Here is a 19,668-nt window from a genome sequence, read left to right as displayed (position 1 = left end):
GCTGTGACCCTGGGCAGAAGCTGCTGGGCAGAGAGGGTCTTGGTGGGGAAATCCATGGGGTGGGGCCCCTACCACAGGTTACGTTTATTCAACCACAGGGGGTCCACCCCAGGGACCCTCAGATGCTGGGGAGGGGGGCTGCTGACCCACTCCATCTTGAGGTTATCGTTCGTGGCTAAGAGTCCCCTCCGCCTCAGGAGCTCTTTTTACACTGTCCTGTTGCCCCAAATTCTGCTCCCAATTTCCTGCCTGCCTGGTTCCTGAAAAGGAATCCAACAGAAAAAGAAACACAAGGGGTGTAGCAATTATGGAAGGTTTATTTTTATTAAAATTAAGCTTTAAAATATACAGGGTCTTCTCTTCCTGGACTACTATCTCTCCCTCTTTCTGAAGCTGGGCTGCTCTCCCTGGAGAATACCTGCCTGCTGGGCAAACCAGGGGGGGCTTACCTTGATGAGTGAATTGGGCAGGTTGTTTCGGTCTATCCAGAGCAGGTTCCCAATCAGGGGGAGGGGCGTGGGTCCAGGGGGCATCTTGCCCCTTCGGCGCATTTGCTGCCAAGAGGAGAGGAGCAGGAGGCCGGCCAGGGAGATGGCCAGGAAGAGGGTCGCTGCTCCCAGGAGATCCATGGGGACGGGCAGCTCCAGCACTCGCCAGGTGCTGCTGTGGAGAGAGTGTCAGCCTGGCTCTCCAGGGACCTAATATAGGATCCGGAAAGAAACGCAACGCCCACCTCATCATCCAGGTTGTGAAACAGGCCAGGTCCCTTCCAAGTCAGGCAGCATTTCTGCATTCTGCGCATTCCGTGGTCCAAGTCTGCTATGTCCACCATCTGCACAGCCCAGATGGACTTCCATGTCCACCATCTGCACAGCCCAGCCAGGGAGCTGGGAGCTGGGAGCTGGGTGTGATTGATGCTGAAGAGCAGCAAAAGAGGAGCAGGTGGTGGCATCTCGCCCTCCTTGCTGACCACAAAGGGTTGGAGGACGACTTGTACCAGAGGCCCCCAGAACCTCTCAAGTTTGCAGGCAAGGAAGGACATCTTGGAGCTGCAAGGATGGGTCCCTGACACCTCTAGGAGGGCAGCTTCAGAGTCTCTGCCTGCTCCTGCCTGCAGTAATGTGCAAGGAGGTCCGTCTGGTGGGAGGACCCTTTAAAATGTGGCAGAGAACTGGGAGCCCAGCAGTTCAGGGCGGAGCATCACTATGGCTTGGGGGGGGCTTACTAAGAGCTGTGGGCAACGGAGTCGGGGTTTCACTCCCACATGCTTGGAAGGAGGGGAAGGAAAGGAACCAAGAGATGGCCCAGTGATGGGCGGGCAATGCGCATGCCCCATTCTGCCCCTCTTCCCTCCCCAAGTGATGTGTGCAGGTGACGAGGCAACAGCAAAATGCCATCTTCTCTGGAATCCCCTCTGGAGCTCCTCGAGCACATGGCTGCTCCTGGGGGATTCTCCCAGGCCGGAATTGGTTGGAGCAGATCCGAAGGTTTCTGCAGTTCCTTCCCACCCACCCCCCAATCGCTGCACCGGCCAAAGGCCTGAGCAGGCAATTCTTTGCACCTGCTGCCATAAGGTTTGTCTCTCTCACACCCCAACGCTATAGAAATAAATGTCAGGACGGCCCCCACGGCACGTGCGACAAGGGAGGAGGGGCTTCCGAGCAAAGGAAGAAGGGCTGGTCCAGCTAAGCCAGTCCTAAGTAGAGGCTTCTGCTGGTCACCAGATGTTCTGTTGATTCCTCTGTGGCTTCGCTGCGTTTCAAGGGGTCCAAGAGGACCCCTTATAGTTTCCCTGTGGGAATTGCCCTCCTGGGCTGATGCTGACCCAAGCAGAGGCACTGGGCTATGCCTATCGAAGCCCTATGTGTATACACCACATATATGTCCTAATCCCCGGTAACATTTAATCTATGCTCTGTCTTCACAATATTTACAGTAAAAATAATACTCATAGGAAACTAAAACAGGATTTTTGAAATAAATTCCCCTTTGGAAGATTGGCTGCAGCAGTCTCTGTTTCCACAATTTCACACACTCCTCCAATACCTTTCAATCTTGTGATTAAAATGCAGGTGGTTTTTTGTTGTTTGTTTGTTTCTCTAAAGAGATGTTTTATTTCACTAAGTCAGAGAGATTTCTAAACTGGGTAAAATGCTTGTGGGAAGACGACTAGGGGTCCCTCTCCGGAATCACCCCTGTGCATAAATGTAAAGAAGCATCTGGGGGCTTGCAGACTCTCTCTTTAGGCCACGAAGGGGCTTTGGGAGGCTGAAACACAAGAGGAAACCTCCAACTAAAGAGCCAAACAGAGACAGAAGAAATACGTAACTTTTGTGACATTTTTTAATACTTCCAGACTGGTCTGACTTCACTCTCCAGCAACTGAACTTATCGTGCTCCGCTCCGAATCTATGTCCCATCCAGTCACCCTGCAGGTTGGGAGAAGGTCTTAGGTGGGGTGTGGGTGCAGCAGCCCTGACCAGGCACCAGCTGGACAGAGAGAAGAGCAAAGGCTGGGCCTCCCAGCTGGAGGGCCAAGCGGCTGGTCAGGGAGGCTGGGATAGAACAGGATGCTAGCTGACTGAGATGAACCCTGTTTCCCCAGGCAGAACTGGGGTGCCCTCGGTTCCTCCACAGACGCCCTCCTCGTGCCCCCTTATTGGGACCAAGAAAAGAACGGGGGAGGGAGGGATCCATCTGACCCAGCAGATCCCAGAGCTAGGGATCCGGTTCAAGCAGCCCAGCAGGAGGCAGGGAGGCGCCCAGGACAAGAGCCGTGCTGGATGGAAATGGCTCCCCGGGTGAGGTGGCTGTTGGGCTTGGAGAGGGAGCTGGAGAGAAGCAGGCAGATGCCCGGGATCAGCGGGGCAGCATGCTCAGCTGGTAGGTGGGGGGGATGTTCCCAAAGCCGCTCATTTTGGGGGAGACATCAATGTCCTTGGGGTGCAGAGGGGACTTCAGGGAGAAGTTCTGCAGCATGGTGGTGACGTAGAGGAAGAGCTCCATCCGAGCCATGGCTTCTCCCAGGCAGACGCGTTTCCCTGGAAAAGAGAAGAAAAGGCAGGCCGGAGGACATCGGCCGGAGATTCCGCAACAAGGAATCAGCCTCGGGCTCCACGGAGGGAGACCTTTCCCCCTTGTCTTGGCCATGGGGGATTTGGCTGAAGGCAGTGAGGGGGCTCGTCAGCGCTGTCTCCATCCCCCCCATCTTGCTGGCCCAGAGAGCCAGTGGGAGGGCCGGGCCAGGGGTCAGAGGGCCAGCCTGGAGCAGGTCTTGGGCTTCCAGGGGCCAGGCCACACATACTGTCCCCTCCAAGTCCGGGGGGGGAGGCAGTTCCAAAGGGAGCCTGATGGGCATCAGAGGCGGAAGCTGTTTCTTCCTCCCTGCCTGTAAAACTGCAACTCAGATGGATGAAGCAGCTCTTTGGGAAGGGAAGGTCTCACCTGTGCTGCCCCTTGCACTGCCCTGGTCAGGTGCCCCAATGCGAGGACAGCGCAGTGAGAAAGGGCGAAGCCCAGGCCTTACCGGAGGAGAATGGTACAAAAGCCTCGTTCTTCTTAAAACGGCCGTTCTCATCCAGGAAGTGTCCAGGATTGAAGTTCTCGGGGTCACTGAAATATTTGGGGTCCCGTAAGGCTGAGCCAAGCAAGGGGAAGACATCTGTGCCCTGCAAAAACACAAACCCCAAACGCAGAATGGGGCTCCGTTCACCAGGGAGAGCTGAGGTCATCACTGCACGCACCCCCTTCCTCTGGGGGGAGCCTCACCTTCGGCAGGAGGTAGCCCCGGAACTGAGTGTCCCGGATCACCGTGTGGGGCACTCCCATGGGGACAATGTCCGTCACCCTCTGGATCTCGTGGACCACAGCATCGGTGTAGGGCATCTTCAGCCGGTCTTCCGTGGCAGGGAGGCGATTGGGGCCGATGACTTGGTCAATCTCCTTGTGGACCTTCTCTGCCAAAACATCAAGGGAATCCTTCTGGGGACCCACGAGTGGTCCAGACTTCTCAACCCACTGGGGGCCACTGCCTTGGGCCCCTTAGCCAGGAGGAACGGCAAACTTGGGCAGGCCTCTGAAACTGAAGGGGCCCAGAGCAGCTCCCTCCCCTTCCCCTCTTTTCAAAGCCCCACTGCCCCCATTCTCACAGCCAAGGTAGAAATGTCATTAGAAGTCAGTTGGGAATAGATTCACCCAAGGGATGCACTCCCCCTTCGCACTTTTATTGCATTGGGGCCATCCTGATGAAAAATACCCCGCTTTTCTACCCATGTTCCCACTATACTGACAGACGTATTCCTGCTGGGGGCGACCAACGGAGCTTATGCGGACCCTGGTCTGGGAGGAAGGAAGGCATCTCTTTGTCTGAGGCAGAACAGCTTTCCTGACACTGACTAATTAACTTCCTTTTGTAAAAAAAAAAGTCTCATTTGTTGCGTTGAGCCCACCAGGCTCTAAATCCATGAAATGGCTGGCTGCAGGGGCCGTGCTTCCGTAAGCTGCCTGTTTGGGTGAATGGCAGTGCTGCATTCAGACAACTGAGATTCCCACCTGGGGATGGGGGGCCTTCCTGGAGTCTGTGTAGAGGAAGCTGCCTTCCCTTGGTCAAGTCCATGCAAACTATTCCAGATTTTGGCCGCCCTACCTTCCACTTCTGGGTATTTCATCAAGAAAAGGAGTCCGTATCTCAGGGTGGAGCTCACAGTTTCTGTGCCAGCAAAGAACAAGTTGAGGGTGGTGAGGACCAAATTCTTCAGGTTGAATTCAGTGGAAAGGTTTCCTTTTTCCTTCAAGGGAAGACATGGTTTATCTCAACACGGCGTGCGTGGTGAGTAGAGGAGCTGCGTCAGAACCAACATGGATTCGGAAAGTCCAGGTTTGCAGGCCATTCACATATTTACTAGCTGGGTATTCTGGAACTGAAATGCAATGGCTCCCCAAAAGTACTGGGGGGGGCAGAGGGAAACAGGCTGGGGAAGGCTAATCTAAAGTGGGGGGGCTTCCTACTGCCCACTGTCTGTGCTGCAGGAAGAAGAACCGGCTCCTGAGACGGTTTCCCACTACTTTATGGAGTTGTCTCGTGGGATGAGCCCTAGTGGTAATTTGCACTTATCTCCCACTCTGCCCCTCCTTCTAGTCTCTCTAGTCTTTCCACACTTCTCTCTACTGATGAGAAATTCCTGGCGGTACCTTCTCCATCTGGATGAGGAAGCAATCAATGAAGTCCCGAGGGTTGTTGGGGTCAAGTGTCGCCTGGTTGGTTTTGATCTTCTCGGCAATGAAGTCCTTCAGCTCCTCAACCAGGTAATAAATGCGGTTGTGTCTTCCCGGCAGGTACTGCATGATGCAGGAATACATATCATAGAGCTGGGAGGAAAAGGAGAGAAACCGGGCTGGTTTGTTGGACAAACTAGCTACCTGAGGCTAGTTCCAGAGTCCCAGGAAGAAGGCCGTTCCCAGTTCTGCAAGGGAGGCTCCACTGGGAGGAACCTTCTGACCTACACACACACGGGAGCAAGGTCTGCTCCAGCGTTGCCCCCTACCTGTGCCAAAGGGGTGCTCATCTCTATAAAACTTTCGTTGATCAGTCGCAGCAAGGAGAGGAAGGTTTTATCTTCATAGTCAAAGCGGCTGCCAAAGACGACGGAGCTGATGACGTTGGAGACCGTGCGGCTCAGGAAGAAGGTGGGGTCGAAGAGTTGACCTGAGAGACAGAAACAAAGGGCTACTTGAGGGTGCAGCTTTCTCTGAACCGGACATATGTGAAGCCCAAACTCCGTCCAGGTGTTGCTGGATCTGATTATCACCAACCTTTGGTTTTCCTGATTTCCTCCATCAAGTACTGGGCCTCCTCCTGGATCCTCTCTTCGATGGACCGCTTGCCCATCCCAAAGTTCCTCAAGGTGGTGAGGGAGAAGCGACGGAGCTGCTTCCAACGCTCCCCATTGGCTAAAGCGACACCTGGAAAGGAAGGGGTTGTGTTTCCTTTGAAGGTAACATCTTCAGTCCCATGAAAGCACTGAAGCAATGAACCAGGACAAGACGAGAGAATTCCCCCGTGATGTTCCCTCAACCTCCCACCAGCTTCCCCTTCTGCTAGAAAACCTGGGTTCTCTTGAGTTGATGCCCTGGATCTGGTCTACTCACCAAAACCATTGAAGTTCCGTTCAATGCTGGCTATTTCCCCTCTGCCGCTGAATTCCTCAGCCTGGTCCACCAGGGCCTCCTTCACTGTGTCGTGTCCACAGAGAACCACCACCCGCCGAGGGCCCAGATAGACTGTGAATACAGGGCCGTATTTCTCTCTCAGCTGCAGGAAAGACCAAGGAAGGGCAGGACAGAAGTTCACGAAAGGCTCCTTTGCTGGCTCCCACTCAGGGCCATGGCAGCCAATTTAGGCCAGAAGCAGAAAAGGTTTTCTTTTCAGGATTGTCCGGTGAAACCCATATCTTCGATGGCTCTAAAATGGATTTCGATTGATCTACTCTCCATGAAGGATTCCAACAGACTTGTTGAGCCTTTAGTGGCATGTCCACGGCTGGGAGCTGCCTATCCCTGGAGCCTGCTCACTCCAGGGCCAATAATGGGGTGGCATCGCCTTCAAGCCCCAGAGCTCGGTTGGCTGCGGTGCTGTCAAACCAAGCTCCGGAAAAGCTCTTCCTCCCCTTTTCATGGACCCCTGGAGATACTTGAGGAACCAGCTGGGGTGTTTGTTTGCAGAGATTAATATTCCCCTTTCTGGGCAACCTGGAGCTTCTGCTCAGACATGCCACAAGCCTGATCGCCTCCACCCGGCCTTCTTCCCCTGCTCCTTCTTGCACCAAAGAGGTGGCCACTCACCGCCAGGAAGGACTTGAAGGGCTGGCTGGTTTTCACCTGCAGGATATTGCCAAGGAAGGGCAGCGGGGTGGGTCCTGGGGGCAGCTTCCCTTCTTTGTGCATTCGCTTCCACGCAGAAATGAGCAGCAAGCAAGAGAAGCAGATGCCCAGGAAGATGCCCACTGCGCCCGCGAGCTCCATGGTGACCAGGCAGGAAATGCACCTGGTGGCCCCAGGACCTGCTGCTATATATCTACCTCTCCCGGCCCTGAAACCCAGGAGCTGAGCAGGAAAAGAAGATTGGGTTTCAAAGCCACGTTTCTCGGGCACCTGGCAGGGACGGAGGCGGGGGGGGACATCTCCCTGGGCAGGAAGGGCTCGTGGAGGTCTTCTGGCCTAATGCGAGAAGAGCTTTGCCATCCTCCCACCACAACGCTGACAAGAAGGCAGAATTTCCGCAACCAGAGTTGGATGTGCCAAATGGACCGGGCACAGAGGTTGATGAGTTTGGGTCAGTCAGTCGAGAAACTACCCAGGAGAGCCCCTCCCCCTTCGCCAAACTACAAGAGAGTAGAACAAGAGGGGATGCTGGGATTTTTGGGCCAGACGGGTGGCCCGATGACACTTCCAGAAGGGAGAGCAGTTTGGAAGGGTCTAGTTGAGCTCTGGGCTCCCTCAGGTGATGCCTTTGGCCACCAGGAGGATTGCAGACAATTTCCACAGTGACTACCAGAATTTTGACGGAGTGCATTACAAAGTATGCAGTTTGCTTTGAGTAAGGCTTTGTTTCCCAGAAGGCCCCTGGGCAAGGAGGGGAAGCTGCACTTGCGCAAAGGTTTTCTCAATTTGCCTGCCCCAAAAGGATCAAAGTCAGGGGGAGAAGGGGGCGGAGGTGGCCTCCTGGCCAATCAGCTTTCTTAGCAGCTAGAGCAGTATTGGGGTGGGGTGAGGTGGTCCTCTTGCAAATTCCACTGGCTTGCCAGATCTCAGAGGTGGCCCAGATTCTCCCTACAAGTTAACCTACAAGTTAACCGCTTGTTTGCTCCTTAGGATCAGCCTCCCTCCCATCGCTCTCCCCACAGAGAAGTCCAACAGGCCGGATGCCAAAGGAGCCGGGAACTTTGCACTTTCTTTGGGCTGCATCAATGGCATGCTGGGCTTGGCACCAAGGCCACGGTTGGCAAAGATTTCCCATGATGATCGCAAAGCTCGTCCGCCACATTGCTTCATTGGTGGCGTCGCCATCGGCCTCGTGTTCATTCCTTCTTCAGTGGAGGAGGATGAACAAGCAGGGTGCCAAGAGGCACTTTGTGGTCAGGAGAAGCAACGTCCACAGACTTCCCTCCCTTCCATCCTCAGTTGCATAACCGCCGTCCCGCAAGGGCCCTAGAGTCAGCAGGAGAGGCCACTGCAAGACGGCAGTTATGTAAAGATGATTGAATTACCTCTCGGCTGATATTATATAACTTGCTGCAAGACAATAGTCCCGCCCTCTCCTCCGTGGCTTCCCCTCTGCCCACGTGTGGCACAATCCCTTGGGAACCCAGATGGGGTGAGGGGGGAGCTGGGGGGTGCTCAAGACTAGCCAAGATGTCTCTGGGCTTCAGGACTCCTCCGGGAAAGTTTCCAACGTGGATCCTCCATTGAGGAGATGGCTTGACTCATCAAATAACAATCCTCTGAACTTTGCACAGGCACCTTTGAGCAGGAAGGGGGGGAGGTTTTTCTAAACAAAAAAAAAACCCCTCCACTTTGCAAATCCCGTGAAGAGGACAGTGTCAGTTTCTGTGTTTTTTCTCTTTTCTTGCAACACGTCCCTTATCATTTTTCCACTGAAAGACCCAGAGGATCAAACTCTGAGGTCATCTTTTGCTGGGGGCTTGGAAGGCAGCAGGCGCAATCTGGCTGGCGTCAAGAGGGCCGGAGTTCAGGGTCAGTTGTCTGAGTTTAAACAAAGTAAAGGTTCTGATCACGGCCTTCCCGGGGCTCAGGTGGGGGCTCAGCCGAGGGGCTCAGCAGTGCAAAGGGCCCGTCTCCCACCGTTGCTCGACGGGGCCTCAGAGGAAGAGGCTGCCTGCCTGTTCTGAGCTCTTGGGGAGCGTCGCCCTGTCCTCCATCTGTGGGCTGGGAAAGCCTCCCGCCGTCCCTTTCTGCTCCCAGCACAGCCTGGCTCCAGTGGAGCGTGGCGCATTCGCCGTGGAACGCGGTCTGACCAGCGGGGATGCTCCGGCGCGTCTCTCCACTGGCAGGGGCACGACTGCCCTGCCCCCAGGGACTGGGGCTCCTGGGCTGCCTTCACGTTCCAGCTCTGGTGGACGTGGACCATGTGTGGTCCCAGAAGGGACAGTTTCAGACATCTGCCCCGCTCTTTCTGAAGGAAGCCAGCTGGCCCCCTTCCTGCTGAGCAGCAAATCTCCCCTTTTCCCTGCTAGCAATTCATTCCTGCCAGAAAGCAAGTAAGGCCTGAAATTCCCTCCCCTCCCTTATATCCACCCCAAAGCAATGTTAAACATCGGGTTCTGCTGCCTGCCTTGCCCAAGCCTTGGCTTCTGCATGTGCTCTTGCGCTGCCCGGTAAAATTCCACCTGTGAAAGGGGTTACGCAACACTCACAATGTCTCCTGTAAACACGATGCTCATTTCTGTCATGGTTCCTCGGAAACCAAGCCGAGCAGCCAAGCCCAAGGAAGCTGGCAGGCGTGCAGAGAAGCCCTGGCAAACAAAGGGCTGAGCGAGGAAGGCTGAGCCCCATGAGAAACCGTGAGAGGCCCAAGAAACTCGAGCCCTTCCCGGGAGCTCCCTTTGTGAGTTGGGAAAGAGGCTTAAGCAGAGAACGGGTTATGTAAACCGCTCTCCCTTCGCAGGACATGCTTTGCCAAGCTAGGTGTGGCTGCTCACAAGGAGGACCCTGAGGCTGCCTAAAAGGCACGGAGGAGCTGGTGGCATGGGGGGGGGCTCAGCAGGTCACAGCCAAGATGACAGAGAAGAAACAAGACTATCTTTAAAATAGCCACTCTCCAATTGCAAACGTGCCCCAAGCATGGAAAGTGGGTGAAAAAAGCATTCAGAAGTGTTCCGTCCAGGTCAGGGTTCGTGCCCCTGCCCCATCATACCGTTCCTGAACAATAATAATAATAATAATAATAATAATAATAATAATAATAATAATAATAATAATAATAATAATAATAATAATAATAATAATATAAAGTTGGAAGGGACCTTGGAGGTCATCTACTCCAACCCCCTGCTCAGGCAGGAAACCCTACAGCATTTCAGGCAAATGGCTGTCCAGTCTCTTCTTAAAAACCTCCAGTGTTGGAGCAAATAAAAAAATAAAAAAATAAAAATTCACCACCTCTGGAGGCAGGTTGTTCCACTGGTTAATTGTTCTAATTGTCAGGAAGTTTCTCCTTAGTTCTAGGTTGCTTCTCTCATTGATCAGTTTCCATCCGTTGCTTCTTGTCCTGCCTTCAGGTGCTTTGGAGAATAGCTTGACTCCCTCTTCTTTGTGGCAGCCCCTGAGATATTGGAACACTGCTATCGTCACCCCTCACCCTTCTCTTCATTAAACTACACATACCCAATTCCAGCAACCGTTCCCTATATGTTTTAGCCTCCAGCCCCCTAATCATCTTGGTTGCTCTTCTCTGTACCCTTTCTAGAGTCTTGACATCTTTTTTACATCGTGGTGACCAAAACTGGATGCAGTATTCCAGGTGTGGCCTTACCAAAGCATTGTAAAGTGGTATTAGTACTTCACTTGATCTTGATTCTATCCCTCTGTTAATGCAGCCTAGCACTGTGTTGGCTTTTTTGGCAGCTGCAGCACACTGTTACTACTATTGAGCAAGGTACCACCTATACTATACCTATGCATTTGATTTTTCCTGCCTAAATGTAGAACCTTACTTTTTTCACCATTGAATTTCATTTTGTTAGATAGTGCCCAGTGTTCGAGTCTGTCCAGATCCTTCTGTATCTTTGCTCCAAGCCAGAGCTTTGAACAACATGTTGACACCTGATGCAATTGGATATCCCAAACAGGTGCCAGTCGAGTGCTTTGAAATGTTTATGCTGGGCAACCAACATTCCTCTGGCTGATGGTTCCTTCTGATAGATACTCAGCAGGTGAAGCAAAAGATGGCAACATGTCCGGGCATTGGACAGGTTTTTTTTCCCCCTTGCTGCTTTAGTTGCGGTTGTGTTTCTGTTTGTAGAGCCCTGTGGCTCTAGGAGGAGAGCAATTATAGCTTCAGAGGCTTGTAATACCCTGGGGCTGCCTGGCCTCAGGGTGATGCTTAGGCTTGCACAGGAGTTGAAAACTGGGCTTCAGCTGGCTGTGAGGACCGTGAAGAGATCCCGGGCAGGCGGCCGCGTCTTTTGCCTTGATATCATGACTTATCTCAAGAGGTGTTGAAGGCCCATCTTTGCTCAATCTGCCCGTGCTGCATGTGCAGCTCCCAGCTCCCAGCCCCCTCCCCAAAAGCCCAGGCTGTTCTAATGCAGTGGAATTCAGGGGACTGCGAAGCAATGGCTGACCCAGGAAACGTCTTAAGTCAGAATATGTCCAAATGCAAAACTGGGCACACAAAAACTCTCAGTGGAGCAGTTTTCTGAAAAGTGAAGGGCAGCTGAGTCTGGATCAGAGTCTGGATGGTGTCTGGGGACACGGGCGGCGGGGTGGGGGGGAGGGGGGAGGAGAGAAAAAGCTTTAATCCTAATGATGATCCTGGTCCCAGAAAAGCTGCTTTGCAAGGGGAGCCCTTTGGCCTGTGGCCCCTTCACTCTCTTGCCCTGCTATCCTTTCAGCCCTCTGCATGGCGGACTCCCCCCTCCTCCCAATTTAAGTTATGGCCATAGACCAGCATGTTATTGTTATTTCTTTTCCTTCCTCTTCTCCTTCCTGGCTGCGTTCACACAACTAATTCAGATCAGGTTCCATAGCTGCAGTTGCCCAGTTTTACTTAGCATCATCCACAGTTAGGGTTTGGGGCTCTTGGCATACCACGTGAATGCAGGTGAGGTGATGGTTGAATGCACTGGGGGGCAACTAAATTATGCACCTTGTGTGAATGCAGCCTGGGAGTCAAGGGCTGGTAAAGGTGTTGTTGCTTTGGGGCTTCCCTCACTTCTGTGCGAACTGCTTCCCTTCGACTGACTTTGGCTGCAACCCGCCAGCAGCTGCTTCAGATCCTGCTGAAGCTCGGCCCATTTGGCTGGATCCTCGTGTTCTGGTATTGGCCCAGAGACTGGCCTGAGTAGCTGACCGTAGCTCAGTGCACACCGGTGCTGCCTGGCAGCCAGAGGAGGCCGGGGCAATGCAGGCCAGCTGTTCCACTGGCCCAAGAAACAGGGGTGAAGGGTCCCTGGTCTTTTGGCCAGCCCCTTCCACACATACCCCCAAAGCTCATGGGCTGAGCAACAGGAAGCGGCACCCATGCCCCCTGTAAGTGGACTTCCTGAGTTCCACGGTGGGGGCCATCTGGCCCAGGACAGGCTGGGGGCCGAGGGCGTCTCTTGGCTTTTCACGCAACGAGCTGAACAGATCACAGTTTCTCTGGCTTTTGCGCTCTCTTACTTTTACAGCTTTGCTGTCTTGAAGCAATACCATGTCAACCACCTAGATTTGCCCCGGTGATTATGCTGGGGTACAATAACATCCAGGAAACCAAACCTGACCCCCCCTCCTCCCCCCCGGCTTAGAACAAACCAAGGCTGTACCAGTTCCCTGCGAAGCTTTATATTGTCAAGGCAAACACCTGGAAGAGGAACCTTTTCCCAGCCCCTCAGAGTTCTCGGCCCCGGGTGGGTCGCAGAGAAGAAGACCACACAGCCCCCCCAAAAAGTCCAGCTGGTGCAAAAGCCCGCTTGGCTCCCACCTCTCAGCGGGGGACGACCGAGAGCTCGTACAGGGGCGGGATGGTGGCAAAGCCGAACTCTTGGGGCGTCAGGTCGATGTCCTTGGGGTCCCCCACAGGCTTCAGCCGGAACCTCTGCAGGATGGTGGTGAAGAAGAGGAAGAGCTCCATCCGGGCCAGGGCTTCCCCCAGGCAGAGGCGCTTCCCTGCGAGGAGAGGGCGAGAGAAGCAGGCTTAGATCCTCCGGGTAGGTCCAAGCTGTCTCCTGGCCTGAAGCTGGACAGTCAGGAGCCGCTTACCACTCTCTGGAAAAGGCAGGGCAGCTGCCTAGGGGGCCACTGCCCGCCTCTCGCCAGGGGTCCTGGGTTGCCAGTGGGAGCAAAGGTGTGTCCAGCATGCGCAAGAAGTGCCGAGGCAGCCCCCAGTGCCAGCTTGGCATGGGAGCCGGAAAAGCAGGGCGAAAGAGGAGGAAAACCAGGGACAGCTGCCTGGCCCAGAAGAGGGGGGCAGAAGGGGGGCTGGATGTGGCTGTACCTGCGGAGAAGGGTACGAAGGCATCATTCCTCTTCAGGCGCCCGTTCTCATCCAGGAAGTTCTCGGGGTGGAACCCTTTGGGGCTTTTAAACTTGGTGCCATCATTCAGGACGGTGCTGAGCAGGGGAAAGACTTCTGTGCCCTGAGGAAGAGGAGGCCGGCTCAGAGGGGCAAAGATTCAGGGCAGGTGGTGATTTGGGGCAAGAGATGGTCAGACCGGGGCTGGTTTTGACTGGTGCCGAGTCTGGGCTTTCCTACCCTTCTGTCTGGCTTGTCCTTTGGGACTCCCATCGCACACGGTCAGCTGGATGGGGGGAGAGGAGGCACTGGCTTTGGGAAGTTAGCAAACTCTACCCCCTCGAGGTGGGCACTCTCCACTCAGGGCTCCTGCGTGCTGGCCAGCCCTCCTCGGTCCGGAAGCTCTCCACCTGATCCTGCTGGGTGGGGACACGCTGCCTCCCCCCCATGCCCGCTTGCCCCATTCCCACCCCCAAAAGTGTAACCTTCGGGATGAGGTAGCCTCTGAATTCCGTGTCACGGGTGACTGCGTGGGCCACGTTCATGGGGATGAGGTCGCTGAAGCGCTGCACTTCGTGGATGACCGCATCCACGTAGGGCATGTGGCTACGGTCTTCAATGTTGGGAATTCGGTTCTGGCCAATCACACGGTCTATTTCTTCATGCATCTTTGCTGTCAAAAGGTGGTCTTAACTCAGTTGCTTCAATTGCACCCTCTCTGATGCACCTGGATCAGCTGCTGGGGGACTAAAGAGCCAGGCTGGAGGGTCTCCCCTGCTGAGGAGGCTGTTCTCGGGGGCCATGGGGCTGGCATCCCCCACCCCCCTCGCCCCATGGCAGGGGAAGCTCCTAATGGGTGGCTCTTAGGCTGACGTCCAGGCCTTTGTGCAGCTCACAGCAACTTCTCCCTGGCCTAGCCATCCCTGTGGCTCTCGGAGGGGCAGCTTCCTAGCTAGAGAGAAATGCTGCAGTGGGGCCGAATCCACCCCCCCCCAAATACCTTGCACTTCGGGGTACTTCATCAGCAACAAGAATCCGTATCTCAGGGTGGAGCTGACCGTCTCCGTCCCGGCAAAGAACAGGTTCAGGGTGGTCATCTCCAGGTTCTTCAGGTTGAATTCGCTGTCAGGGTTGCCCTTCTCCTGAAGATGAAGCGGAAGCGAAATGAAGGAGAACCTTGGGGGGCCTCGAATGAGGCTCTCCAGCTGGGCTGGGGAGTTTCCCTGCTTGGAGGCTGACTAAGCGCCCCTTCGTCCTAGAAAGGGGCCGGACTGGCCAAGGGGATTCCCACCAGACCCGCTCCCTCCAGTGCCCGTCCCTTTCCAGCTTCAGCTGCCTCCAGACCCATCTCTGCCAGTGCCCCAGTGCCCTCTGCAGGAAAGGAGCTGCAAACGCTGGGCATCCCAAGGTTGCCCTCGGCGTGAGGGAGAAAGGGCGGCTGGAGGACTGTGCCCTGGGGGTTGGTGGGACCGACGACACGGAACACGTCCCCTCACTTTCCCTTTGACTAGACCTGGAGGTTCTTTTTGCGAGATCTGGCTGAGGAGCTCAAGTCCCCCAACCTTCCCGGCCCTTTGCTTAGAAAGGGACAGCATGTACCCGTGGACCACCTTTTGCCCAGGGGCAAAGCCTCGGAGCTGGGGAATTCACCCGTGGCTGCCTGCCTGCATCCCACCTTCTCCATCTGGATGAGAAAGCAGTCAATGTAATCCCGGGGGGAGTTGGGGTCCAGGCTCTCCTTGTTCTTCTTCACCCTCCTGGCAATGAAGAGCCTCATGTCTTCCAGGATGTCATAGATCTCAGTATGTGGCCCTGGAAAGTACTTCAAGAGGTTGGCGTAGATATCGTAGAACTGCAGGAAATCAGTGGGGAAAAGGATCTGTTGGAAAAGAGCTCATTCCAGCCTAGTCAGACAATGAGATCAATCAATCAATGCAGCATTTCAAGAATAAATCAGCAGATATATTTGCAGAATACAGCTGACATGAGAGGAACCGAAATAATCTTGGAGATTTTTCTTCCAAGGCTCCTTTCCTGCCTCCTGGCTGCCCAGCTTGGGCCTTGGAGAAGCCCTGGCACCCTGCCAAGCCCTGGCACTGCCCCACTTGTTGGCATGGTGCCAGTTTGTCCAGGGAGCAGCAATCCCCGATCCTTCCGTTTCGCTGAAGGGAGGCGAGGGGCTGTGTGGGGCTACCTGAGACCAGCTGTTGCTCATCAGCCGAAAGCTGTCGTTCATCATCTTCATAAGGGCCAGAAAATCTTTGTCTTTGTAGTCAAAGCGATTGCCGAAGACGATGGAGCAAATGATGTTGGACACGGCGCAGCTGAGGACGAAGATGGGGCTGAAGGGCTTCTCTGGTGCGGGGGCAGAAAGAGAGGATCAACATGTGGCAGGAGCCGCTCAGGACCAAAAAGGTAAACAATTTTCTCCTGATTTGTCCTGGGGGCGCAGAGGGAGGTTCCTCTCCCCCCCCCGTACAGACACTCTAGGGCAACTCATCGCACCCAGCTGGCCACAGCCAACTCGCCCTGCGAGGACAGTTAGTCACGGAACAAGCGCTACCCTACTGTCGAAGAAATGGTGGAATAGAATCATGTCAAAAGAGGGACAAAAAGTAAAATAATTTTTAAAATTATTTTAAATAACTAAATTGAATTGTTGTCCCATTCCAGTATCTATTCATGTCGAGAGGAAGGGATCCCTGTTCTGTTCCGTTCCGTTCCTTGGGTCAGCAAAGAGGAAGACATCCTGCGATGCTCTTTTCCAGCCCAAGCGTCTCCTGGACTAGAGGTCTTCTAGTCTAACCCTCTACTCAGGGTCTCCTGGCTTGAGCAAGGGGTGGGACTAGAAGACCTCTGAGGTCCCTTCCAGCCCTAGAGCTCTATGTCCTAGACATCTTCACGTCCACACTCAGCATTCCTACAGTGGTTGTCTGGTTGGCCAGTCAGTTCAAAAGCCTTTCAAGCGATTCCCCTCCCCCTCCCCCTGCCCAGCCTCACCTTGGGTCTTCTGCAGTTCCTCCAGTAGGAACTGGGACTCCTCTTGAATCCGCTCCTCGATGGATTTCTTCCCCATCCCAAAATTCCTCAGGATGGTCAGGGAGAACCGGCGCAGCTGCTTCCAGCGCTCCCCCTCAGAGAAGACCACCCCTGAGGGCAAAAGAGAGCGATGGGCCCCGTGGCCAGGAAAGAGGGGCCGGCCTGACCGGCTCCCGCCTTCCCAGCCTGGAGCCCTCACCATATCCTTGGAAGGTCCTCTGCAGGGTGGGGTTGGTTTTCCTCCCGGAAAACTCTTCCGCCTTGTCAATCAGGGCCTCCTTCACTGCTTCGTAGCCGGACAGCACCACAATCGGGCGGTTCCCAAAGTAGACCGTGAAGACGGGGCCGTATTTTTCCCGTAGCTGCACAGGGAGAGGAAACACGGCTAGTCTCCGACTTGCTACCACAATTGAGCCCAAAATTTGTGCTCTTAAGCGAGACAGTCGTTCAGCGAGTTTTGCCTCATTTCACGACCTTTCTTGCCTCTGCTGTTACGAAAATCATTGCAGTTGATAAGCAAGTAACCCGGTTGTTACGTGAATCTGGCTTCCCCCTTGACTTTGCTTGTCAGAAGGTCGCAAAAGGGGATCACGTGCTCCCTCGGGATGCTGCGACCGTCATAACTGTGAGCCAGTTGCCAAGCGTCTGAATTTTGATACCTGACCCTGGGATGCTGCAACGGTCGTAAGTGGGAAAAACAGTCCTAAGTCACATTTTTCAGTGCCGTTGTAACTTTGGATGGTCACTAAATGAACTGTTGCAAGTCAGGACTGCCTGTGCTCCAATACTGGTGCGCCAGCGCCAGATGGCCCCGTGGAATAAAAATCTCGGAAAGGCCATCGTTCTGCTTCAGGTGAAGCTGGGCCGCCGCATCCTCCAGGCAGCTACCTCCGAGGGCAAGGGAGCAGCCGCCACAGCCGAAACCCTTCCCTGGGGGGGGGGGGCAGAAGCGGCCCCCAGGAGGCATCCACCCTCTGCCCCGCCCTGCAGGATTCCTCTCTCCACAGAGGGATCACCCGCCTGCCTTAGTGGGTAGCTGCATCTCACATTCGGGAACCGGGTAACCATGAAAAGCGAAGCCAGGTCAGCCTGAGGACAAACTCAGATGGGGAACCGAGCAGGTTCCCGGGGCTGCAGGGCGGAGGGAGGAGAAGGCAGCCCCTCCATGCCTTTGTGAGGAGACCCAGGGGTGCCCTTGCCAGAGGGTGGAAACCGGGGGGGGGTGTGGGCTCCATCCAAACTCCCTTGAACTTTGCTTCCAAGTTCTTCCTTCCTCAACAAGTTGCACACAACCAACAGGATTCTCGTCACTGGATTACTAGAAATTCTTTGAACGCAATCAGAGGTTCTTTGTGGTGGAAACCAGCCTCTGCCGCCATTTGAAGCAGAGTCGCCGGGGGGGGCACTTCGCTGAGCCGAGAGTCATTCAGCTCGCAGGACTGTTTCCTAGAGAGAGGCAGAGCCCCTCGGTGGCTCAATCGCCTTGCGACTGACACAGAACTTTTGCAGCACAGCCGCTGAAGTTGCTGTGAGGTACAATCTTAAGCCCAGAAGAATTGCCTCATGAATCACCAGTTGCCTTGAGAATCCAGTTCTTGGAACATAAATATTGATTGTTTTAAATAAATATTCCTTTATTCATCGTGTAGCATACCACACTGGCAAAACCATGTCCGTTTAGTCCACAGACAAATTGCATAATGCCCCGAAGTCTCACCAAGGCAGAAGAGACCCCAGCCCCCTCCCAAAGTAGGACACCGCCCTGGGGGGTCTTTTGACAACGATGGCAGCGCCTGTATCCTTCAGTTGTGTAGGAAAAGAGATATTTGCATTTCCTGATGTTTCATCATTAATATCCCAGACACTAGACGGATTAAAAATGGGTGGTGGCTACTCTGGGTTATAGAATTGCTCCCCAAAAAGCAACCTCCATGTCAAGGCTGTGTGTTATCCTTTTGGGGGGTGCTGGACAGGCTTCCCTCTGCCAGCCGAACCATCTTGACAACGTTCCCCAAGGTAAGCAAACCCTCTTCCCAGCCCCATCAGGCTTCTCAAGAACCGCTTTAGCCTAGAAAAGTGTTCTCTAATCTTGGATCGTGTGGCTCCTCAGAAGACACTTGATCTGCTTGATCAGAAGATGATTCGGCCAAGGGGGAAAACCTTTTCCAGGCTTCATGTAGGTGTGAATGAATAAACGGGAGCCGAAAGAGAAAGAAAAAAGGAAAGGAGACGGAGCCAGACTGGATCCCGAAAGAAGATTCGGCCTACTGTCCTGAGGGAGGAAGGAGGTGTGGCAGAAGGAGAAGGTTGGGAACATGGGAGATTGTTCACCCGCTGGGGGATCTGCAGAAGACCCAGGGCGCTGGCGGGAGAGACCCAGCAGAGACCGGGGCAAGGTGGAAGTGGACGAGGGCAGAACATCTCCTGGGCAAGAGAGGAGGACTTACCTTGAGGAGGGACGGCAAGGTTTTGAATCCCTTGATTTGCAGGAAGTTCCCAATCAGAGGCAGAGGAGTGGGCCCAGGAGGCAGCCGTCCCCTGGCAGAGGACTTCCTCTGGACGAACAGCAAGGCGAGGTAGGAGAGATAAGCGACCAAGAAGAGGGAGACTGCGCTTGCCAGCTCCATGGTGTCAGCCTTTGCACAGGTTCAGTGGGGTTGTGGACATTTAACTGTGGCTGGGTTTGGCACCGCTTCTGAGTTACGTAAGAGCACTAGGTAAATATATCAAATGCTTAATCGCAGACACGGCTGCCAAATCAGAAATAACAGTGTTGTTATTTAAAAAACAATCATATGGCCTAGGCTCATGGATCATATCTCTGCAGAGTGTTTATGCCACGGCTTATCTCCTCGCTTTTGTTTTTCCCCTAGTCCCCATGGGCATGGCTGCATTCCTGCCCAGGGCCGGTCCTGGCATTGGAGGCCTCCCTCTGCCACTCCACTCCAGGTGCTCAGAGGGCCACCGAGACTGCTAGAAGACTGGGGAGCCATCGCCTCCCAGCTCAGGCAAGGGCAGCCCGGAAGCCTCAGCAGCTGCGCTCAGAGACCTGGAGGAAGGGAGGCAGTGGCAGGCCTGGGGATGGGGACTGGCAGCCCCTTCAGGCAGTGCCAGTCCCGCCAATGCAAGATTCCAGCCTTTCAGGCTCTGCCAGGGGTCGCTCGATATTGCTTGATTGGTTTAAAAGTTTTATAAGGCCACCCATCTTAAACGTATCTCTGGGCGAGTCAGGTTTATGAGAACAGTTGTGCCCAGCCTGGTGGGAAAATCTGCATCTGTCCGAATTTAGCTGGCACAGCTGCTTCCAGGCCTTGACTTGGGGATCAGGAGCCCAGAGACTCCTCTTGATGACCAAATGGGCTGCTGCTCTCAGGACTGGCATCTGGTGGGGCCTCTGA

The 19,668-nt window shown here is 54.5% G+C and overlaps 2 protein-coding genes across 2 annotated transcripts in view; both read right to left on the bottom strand.

The window, feature by feature from the left end:
* LOC310644360 (uncharacterized protein) overlaps positions 1–629 on the bottom strand; it is a gene marked incomplete at both ends in the record, with an annotated part of 56,302 nt that extends 55,673 nt beyond the window's left edge. The window contains one exon of the mRNA XM_083369251.1: positions 450–629. Within this exon, the coding sequence (XP_083225377.1) occupies positions 450–629 (180 nt within the window). The remainder of the gene's footprint in view (positions 1–449) is intronic.
* A 2,230-nt stretch (positions 630–2,859) lies between these two features.
* Positions 2,860–19,118, bottom strand: LOC310644359 (uncharacterized protein; the record flags this gene model as incomplete). Its single annotated transcript, XM_083369250.1, has 20 exons — positions 18,718–19,118; positions 16,470–16,632; positions 16,232–16,381; positions 15,426–15,586; positions 14,907–15,083; positions 14,232–14,373; positions 13,717–13,904; positions 13,214–13,355; positions 12,719–12,885; positions 11,951–12,158; positions 9,432–9,559; positions 6,841–7,149; positions 6,148–6,310; positions 5,812–5,961; positions 5,544–5,704; positions 5,191–5,367; positions 4,646–4,787; positions 3,769–3,956; positions 3,527–3,668; positions 2,860–3,041 (listed from the first exon to the last, which is right to left on the bottom strand). Exons 1-20 carry the CDS (start codon positions 18,895–18,897, stop codon positions 2,860–2,862), a joined length of 3,420 nt encoding a protein of 1,139 aa, XP_083225376.1. The 5' UTR covers positions 18,898–19,118.
* Between the last annotated feature and the right edge of the window lie 550 nt (positions 19,119–19,668).

The sequence above is a fragment of the Vipera ursinii genome, assembly GCF_947247035.1.
Source record: "Vipera ursinii genome assembly, chromosome: 9".
NCBI lineage: Eukaryota > Metazoa > Chordata > Lepidosauria > Squamata > Viperidae > Vipera > Vipera ursinii.
This window is presented reverse-complemented; position numbering and strand designations above follow the sequence as displayed.